The 7,803-nt window shown below is 54.0% G+C and overlaps 2 protein-coding genes across 2 annotated transcripts; both read left to right on the top strand.

Moving 5' to 3' along the window:
- The first annotated feature begins 355 nt into the window (after nt 1-355).
- LOC119385449 (probable RNA-directed DNA polymerase from transposon X-element) lies at nt 356-6,187 on the top strand. The gene is made up of 3 exons (XM_049413992.1): nt 356-1,954; nt 3,750-3,902; nt 6,083-6,187. Exons 1-3 carry the CDS (start codon nt 356-358, stop codon nt 6,185-6,187), a joined length of 1,857 nt encoding a protein of 618 aa, XP_049269949.1.
- Nucleotides 6,188-6,572: 385 nt separating this feature from the next.
- LOC125756109 (cullin-3-like) lies at nt 6,573-7,292 on the top strand. Its single transcript, XM_037652881.1, has one exon. The coding sequence runs from the start codon at nt 6,573-6,575 to the stop codon at nt 7,290-7,292; it is 720 nt and encodes a 239-aa protein (XP_037508809.1).
- Nucleotides 7,293-7,803: the final 511 nt, after the last annotated feature.

Consider the following 7,803-nt stretch of genomic DNA (forward strand, 5'->3'; position numbering starts at 1 on the left):
GCTGGACAGTTCATGATGACACAACCTATTCCGAGCATCGCCTCGTCGAGGTGCGGATAGGTCTCCCACCTGAGCCGGGACGCGGCGAACTCGCTATGCCCAACGAGAACTGTTGCGTGCACTTCAGGGGCACCGCTGGTTCGGTCGGGCTTCGGGCGCGTCCCTGGGGTCCTCGGATGCCTTAGACGCCATGTTAGCATCATTCTAAAACCTCTTCGACCGCTTGTACCGTCGTCATTTAAGACCACATCGGGCACGGCCGAATAGTCAGCCATGGTTTACACCTGACCTGGCTATCCAGCGTTCTGCCGTCGCTGCAAAGCGTCGACGTTTTCAGAGGGCGCGGGATCCCACAATGCGAACATTCTATCGCGGGGAATACACCGCCGCCCTGTCGATTTACCGCCAAAACATTGAGGAAGCGCGCGACCAGCACATACGAGGCTACGCGCTTTCGTGCGTGCAGCGGTCCCTGTTCGCCGCGCCGTTCAAGGCAGCCTTTGGCCGCCTTCATCAGTACCGCTGCCTTCTGTCCCTTCTAGCGCCCGACGGTACGTGTACCACCACGCATCTCGAGTCGGCGGCCTTGTTGCGCCGTACTCAGACTGCGGTGGACGACCCCGCCACAGATGCTCAGGTGCACACCGTCACACGGGCTTTGGCGACGTCACCTTATAACACCCCACTGCAGGACGTCCCCTTCTCTCACGAGGAGGTCGTAGACGTACTCCGCCGCACGCCTAACAACTCCGCCGCCGGACCCGACAACAGCACGCCCTTGATGATGAAGGCCCTCTGTCGCTACCACCCAGACTTCTTGCTTATGATCTTTAACGCAGCTCTTTCCTTGGGGTACTTCCCCTGCTGCTGGCGAAGGGCGAGAGTTACCTTCATACATAAACCTGGCCGCCCTCCAGAGCGTACCTCTTCGTACCGGCCGATTTGTGTCAGCTCGGTTTCCGGAAAGAAGCTCGAGCGATTGCTCAATGGCCGGCTGCAGTATTTCCTGCATGCCAATGGCCACATACACCCCCGACCGTACGGTTTCACGCGCGGTCGCAGTTCCGTCATGGCGCTTCACGATCTCAAGGATCAACTCCTCAGATTTCGTAACGCCTGTACGCCTGCCATTCTGATTTCGGTAGACTTCCACGGAGCGTTTGATAGCGTGTGGCACCCGTATGTTCTCCGGTACTTCCGCGAGCGCTTGCTGCATAGCAAGCTCTACCATCTGCTGCGCACGTTTCTCGAGGAACGCACGGTATTTTTACGCTCACACGCGGGTCAGGTCGAGGCTTCCCCGTCGCTGAGTAGTCCTCAGGGGTCCCCCTTATCTCCGCTCCTGTGGAATGTCGTCATAGACAACCTCCTTTTCTTGCGGATGCCGCGCGGCGTAACCGTACAGGCGTACGCAGATGACACCGTCATCCTGCTGCCAGCAGCCACGACCGCTGCACTGTCAGAGCTCACGCTAGAGGTCCTTCGTCGCGTCCGGCTCTGGGCCGACTCGGTGAAAGTAAGCCTCAATCGGGACAAGACTTTCTGCGTCCTCTTCCACCATGGCGCTAGGGGCGTAGCGCGAACGCGTATCACGGTGCGTCCGCCTGGAGCACAGACCGCTCTCGCATTTAAGGACTCCATCCGAATCCTTGGTGTGGTTTTTGATGCGCGACTTTCGTTTTTTAAACACGCGGACTACCTGCGAGACAAGGTCACCACCCTAGCGGCTCGCGTCGCCGCGTTTTATGCAATGCAGGGCTCGCGCGTCCGTTCTGCACACAAGACCATTTTGTATCGGCAGGTGGTCCTACCTGCACTCACATACGCGAGTCCCATCTGGTGGAGCGAGTCGCGAGTGGACTGCCGCCTTTATGCCAGGATCGTGTCCATCCAGCGCGTTGCCCTTCTGGCAATCCCCGGGGCGTTCCGCACCACCAACACCGCGGCTCTGCAGGTATTAGTGCAGGCCGCCCCCATCGACCTTGAACTAAAACGCCTTAAAGGGATGCTGAAGTGGTTTTACAATTCGGTAAAACTTTGTTGTTAACAAGGACCAACATTATTGTCGACGATGGCGTAATTTTTTCGCTGTTGTGGCAGAAGGAGCTTTAAAATACGCGAAAGAAAAGTTCGTCTTGCTCCGCCCACGCGAACGCGCCGAAAGTGTGGGCGTGACCGGAACTACGTCATTGTCGGTAGTGTTGGCCACGGTGGTAGAATAACAGGTGGCCCGACGCGCCGCTCCGCCAATGCGCCGCGCGTGTCACGGAGGTGCTCGAGTTGCCGCCGCTTTTCCGCAAGGTGGCAGCAGCTATACTCTGGGCCGATATCTCCGCTCAGGCGCATTTGAAAGCATGTGGCCAGTGTGCGTCGCGAGCATTTAAACTGCAATTTACATCTTTAACTTTTGAGAAAGAAATCCGCGGTGTATTTATTACACCAGAGAGGCCTAGAGCAACACTGAAGACTTGCCGTCGCTTAGAACGGACGCGCCACTAATGAAACCATGCAACGCAACCAGCGTTGCAGCCGCGTCTCTTCCTTTCTGCTTGGTCATCTTCGATAAATGCGGAGGCGTTCGTGGGTGCAAGCGTCCGAAGAGCAAGAGCGTCCCTATGTGACGCAACCAGCGTCGCAAAGTCGCAATCAGCCTTCGAGTCATGATCACGGCCAGATCACTGTGGTCGTGATTAGGTGATCCCACGGCTGGAGATCCGCTCTGATGCGTCGCGTTTGTTGCGCTCTGTCAAACCAACGTGCGCGACCGCATCGGTGTTTTCCGCTCACTTTGTAAGCTGGAACCACGGCTGAAACCACGGTGGCTCGATCTGTGCCGCTGATGCGGCGGCCACCATGGGACGAAAATGCTTAGCTCCAAATTGCAAATCTGGCTACAAAACGTGCAAAGAAAAGCTGTGTCTTTTCTCCGCGACGAAAGACGAAAAGCGACAGCAGTTGTGGAGAAATGCAATTTCATGGAAAGACCGCCAGCTAGTCCTCCGACATACGCACGATAACGTGAAAACCAAATGCTTTTTTTTTACTCTGTACACTCGCCGGTAGGAATTTTCACGCTTTCGAAAAAAAAAGATACGTGCACGTTTCTTGCAATCGGCATCCTGTGACAGTCATATAGGGACTAACCGCGTCGATAAAAACATTTTAAGCTTCATAAAGCCTGGCGCTCTTACTTTTGCGGTCGAAGCTGGCAGACAGCCACTACAGGCTAGCAAAAGCACAAACAACCGTTTAAAGCCACAAAATTAGCCAGAGAAACCTGTTTTTACAGTATAGTAAAAGCTTGAGGTGCGCGTCTTTCAGCCCGAAAACTCGTCGCGAACCTAGCGGCGGCCGTGAGCAACTCGAGCAGTACGGCGACGCGCTCGCGGCGCTCGATGGGCCACCTGTTTTATACTACCACCGTGGTAGTATACCACCGTGGATGACGCGGCACACCGACGTTGACGTCATCGCCTTCGCTCAGCGGTTCAAGAAGCCCTGCGGCTGCAGTCGCTGTTTTTTTTGCCAAGAAATGCCATTTGCGTTCACTTCTGTGAACTCTTACATTGGTTTTCGTATTCAGCAAGGATCAAACTATGATTACACATTCCCAAGTCATTTTTTTAAAAGTGCTTCAGCTTCCCTTTAACGCCGTGTTTCGTCTCTTCGCGTTGAGGCGTTACGTCGCCTTCGGCGCGTTGCGCTTTCGGCCAGAATGGGTAGCGCTCCCCCACAAAGACGTGGTACAGCATCCCTCGTTACCAGCTATTGCACCGTTTAGACGACTGTCGCGCCACGCAGCCTGCAACGCCTGCCGCGTACCCGGCATACCCATCTACACAGATGGCTCGTACACCAACCTGTCCGCGGGGGCGGCCTACGTGGTTTTCGACCCCAAGCAGGTATCGTTTACTTCATGCCACGTCGGCTTACGCGGCGGAAGTGGTCGCCTTTACAGAGGCGCTCAAACACGTCTCGACAGAGCGGTACACGGGTCGCGTCGCTATTTACACAGACTGCCTGTCGTTGCTTCAGGCGACGGTTCACTCAAAACGCGGAACCACACGTTATGGAGATTCGCCGGCTCCTCAACACCGTCCGTCGGCGTTCTCCCGTCCACCTCTACCACGTGCCCGGTCACGCTGGGGTTTTTGGGAACGAGGTCGCAGACTACCTGTCCCAACGGGCGACTCGCGTCGGCCTTCGCCGCATACCCTCGCCGTTCAGAGTCGTCCGGCGCCAGTTTCGCCAGGAACTGTTGGCTATGTGGAACGATAGCTGGCGAGCGGACTTTCGAAGAACAGAACTGCACCGCTGGGTACAGGACTTGCGCGACATGCCGTCGTTCTTTCCCCCGCCCCAACCCCTCGTTACGCTCGTGACGGGACACGGCCGCCTCCCCCAATACTTCTACAGGCTCGGCCTGATGCGCTACCCTCGCTGCCCTTGTGGAGCATACAGCGTGGATATGTCCATGGAGGAAGGAATACTAAGGAGAGGCCCTATCGTATTTCAATGCATTGCGAAAAGTGTGGCGGAAGTGACGTCAGATTTATGGGGCAAACAAACCGGTATGGGGCAAACAAAACAGCAGACGCCCCGCGGCGTGCTCTCCGCAGTGATTAGCTTCTGCGCAGATTTGTAGTCCCGGCGTAAACTTAGCGCGTATTGTGCGGTTCGCACGCAGTAAAATGTTGCAAGCAGACGTTTACCAGGCTGTTCGTGCGTGGCAGGCCCGAGCGCTGCGTGCTCAAATTCTTCGTGGAGCGTTTTTGTGCGACAGTACAGAATACCGGTACGTGCCGTGATCAAAAACGTTCAGCCGCTGCATCATCGTATTCGAACTCACCTAGCAGTGACTTACGCGTTCTGCTGGGCGTTAGGCCTTCCCTTTCTCGTAGCCCGATTTCCCGATCTGTTGCCGGATTAGCGGTTCTTTGTTCGTGTATATGGAGTGAGCGTAGTAGCTATTCGGCGCAACGCCAACCTATAGTTGACGTAACTTCACGTCGAAAGGAGAACACCGCTGTATTGTATACGCGATCGTGCACGTAAAGTTTGTAATTCCAGTACGCACACAACAACAAGCACGCAGCGTGCGCACACCGCACAATACATACATCACGTAGTCCGATAACAACAACATAAGTTTATTGCCCTTTCGTTGAACGACACAGCCTCTAAAAACGTACGATGCCTTCGGCGCATGTTATGTACGGCGCGTCAGACGCCAAAAACAAAAGTTCACGTGTGTTCTGAGTTGACACAATGAGTAAGAAGCAACAGAGCACACATCCGAGAGCTTCGCATGGAAATACCATGCATTAGTGATCAGCAATGAAGCGAACGTGTACGTACACATGAAAAGTGACACCCGGTACTTTCCGCAGTGCACGCGATTTGCACCGGGTATACGCAACCATACGCAACAGCTGGGCATTGCGTAGCTTTTCTAAAGAACACACACAGGGAGCAGCATGCGTGAATCGTCTGCGCCGCGGCGCCTTGCACGGCGAAAAAAAAACAAAAAAAGCTCGAATCGCGCATGCGCTTGCAAACGACACGGCTAACACGGCGGAAATCGCGAAATGTTTCGAGGCTCCTTCGCTAGGAGGCGATGCGGGTGTTTGCGATGTGGAGGCTTCACGAATGTGACGTCAGGGCCTCTCCTTATTTTTCCTTCCTCCATGGATATGTCGCACGTACTCCACGCCTGCGCTATTACAACACCTTACACCTCCCGCATCAGGCCGCAAGACGCCTACTGCGCGGGGCGCTATGCAGAGATTCTCGAAAGCCCGCAAAACCGCGCCTTGCTCATCCGCGCGGTACGCGCATTACGTGAGGACATTCCCCACGTCTCACTATGAAATAGCTGCGCAAGGTTCAATTAACCGCGTTCCGCTTGTGCAAAACGACAACCTCACAAACACACCAACAAGCATCAGGGGGCTTTGCAGTATCGAGGCACACACAGTGGCCATCACGGCGGGGCTCTCGGGCCTCTGTGTGACTCGTTCTGCAAGCCCCTCACCGCCACTCTCACTTGGCGGCCGGTGGTGCCGGCCGGGTGTTGGCGCAGCAAGTGGCTGCCATCGTGTTCATCGACGCCGTGTTCATCGTGTTCATCGACGAGAGCCTTCGACGAGATACAGGAGAAGCAAAGTACCAACCAATGCTTCGATGATATATCAAGCCGCTTACGCAATGGTGGCACGGAACGAATGGGGGCGCCTCTACCGCGGACTGCGCGAAGCCGTGACGGAGCACCTTACGAACAAGGTACGCGCCCTTGTGTTGGCTACAGTAGACGAAAGCTTCTTGCAGACGTTGAATCATGCCTGGGAAGACCACCAGAAGAGCATGATGATGATCAGCGACATCGTAAGGTACCTACGTGCCTCATTCCAACATCGACAGCGTAAGCAAAGCGGGTGTGCGGCTCTTTCGCGATGAGGTTGCGCGCTACGCCGACGTGCGGGACCGCCTCCGCGAAGCCATGCTCGGCTTGGTGAAGACGGAACGCGAAGGCGAATCGGTCGACAGGGCTTCGTTGAAGAAGGCGTTGCGAAATGCTCATAGTGTTGGGACTCGACTCGAGGTCTGTCTACGAGGAAGACTTCGAGGTGCCTTTCCTCGCCGAGTCGGCCCAATTCTACGCCTTCCTGGGACAACAATACATCAAAACTAAGGACGCTTTTGAGTACATTGCCCTAGTTGAACAACACATCAACGAAGAGTCCGAGCGGTCGAAGCAGTGCCTGGATGATTCCACCGTGGTTCCAGTCGTGCAGGTGGTACAGAAGGAGCTCATCGGAAAACACATGAACACAATTGTAGACATGGAGGACTCGGGCGTCCAGCATATTCTCAACAGCAGTATGACTGAGGACCTGACTCGTCTATTTCGGTTCTTCAAGTGCGTGCAAGGCGGCGTCAAAACCTTGCTCGACTGTGTCAGCAAGCACCTGCGAAATCTAGGAAGATCTATCGTGAATGAGCACGGGGACTCGGTTAGTCTCATACCGGAAATGATGGACCTGAGAGACCGTTTCGACTACTTTATCCAGCACTCCTTCGACGATGATGAAGACGTCAAGAAGGCAATCGCTACCGACCTTCAGCACCTACTTGGTTTGACAAAGAAATCACCCGAGCACCTGGCTTCGTTTGTAGACGACATGATGCGAAAAGGAATTAGGCACATGCCAAAGCAGGAAATAAACCAGATCCTAGACAAAGTTATGGCGATATTTCGGCCCCTGTCGGTGTTGCTTGTGTCGTGCATTTGAACTCTGGACATTCCTCTCCCGTGTTTTGTCATCTGTCCCTCTCTCTAACCTTTTTTTCGCTTTCCTTTCTCATTCATTCTTTCTTCTAACTTCTTACTCTCATCTTTCTCTCTTATTCACTCTGCACTTTCTTTCCTGTCTTTCACCTCACTTCATTGGGCATGCCAATGCCACAAACGTCTCTGACTCATTATTCATTAAAAAAGAAGCCTGCTGGGTTTCTGTGCTCGTCGTCCCAACACCTTAGGACCCATATGCGTTATCGTTGCCCATAATTTTCATTCTTTTGTCTAATTGGCTTTTCTTTCAAATTTGCGCTTTGGGTTATATTTCAACCCCGTTTCATTTATATTTATTGGCTTTAAACCTGGTATGCTTCGGCAGGAACAGGTCTTTCCGATGACTTTATTTTTGTTTTTATTTTTATTCTAACAATGGGAATGAATTTTACTTGGGCGGCACTTCTTTCAGGCAAGTAGCTGCAGGAGGAGCGTTGTCACATATAGGAGGT

This window comes from Rhipicephalus sanguineus, chromosome 3 (genome assembly GCF_013339695.2).
Source record: "Rhipicephalus sanguineus isolate Rsan-2018 chromosome 3, BIME_Rsan_1.4, whole genome shotgun sequence".
In the NCBI taxonomy this organism is placed as follows: domain Eukaryota; kingdom Metazoa; phylum Arthropoda; class Arachnida; order Ixodida; family Ixodidae; genus Rhipicephalus; species Rhipicephalus sanguineus.

What these genes read in the sequence shown, in the direction of transcription:
- LOC119385449 (XM_049413992.1), top strand. Translation starts at nt 356, where the DNA reads ATGCGAACATTCTATCGCGGGGAATACACCGCCGCCCTGTCGATTTAC. An exon ending in CCAACACCGCGGCTCTGCAG is followed by an intron (nt 1,955 to 3,749) that starts GTATTAGTGCAG and finishes GACGTGGTACAG; the next exon opens with CATCCCTCGTTACCAGCTAT. An exon ending in TGGTTTTCGACCCCAAGCAG is followed by an intron (nt 3,903 to 6,082) that starts GTATCGTTTACT and finishes GTGTTGGCGCAG; the next exon opens with CAAGTGGCTGCCATCGTGTT.
- LOC125756109 (XM_037652881.1), top strand. Translation starts at nt 6,573, where the DNA reads ATGCTCATAGTGTTGGGACTCGACTCGAGGTCTGTCTACGAGGAAGAC.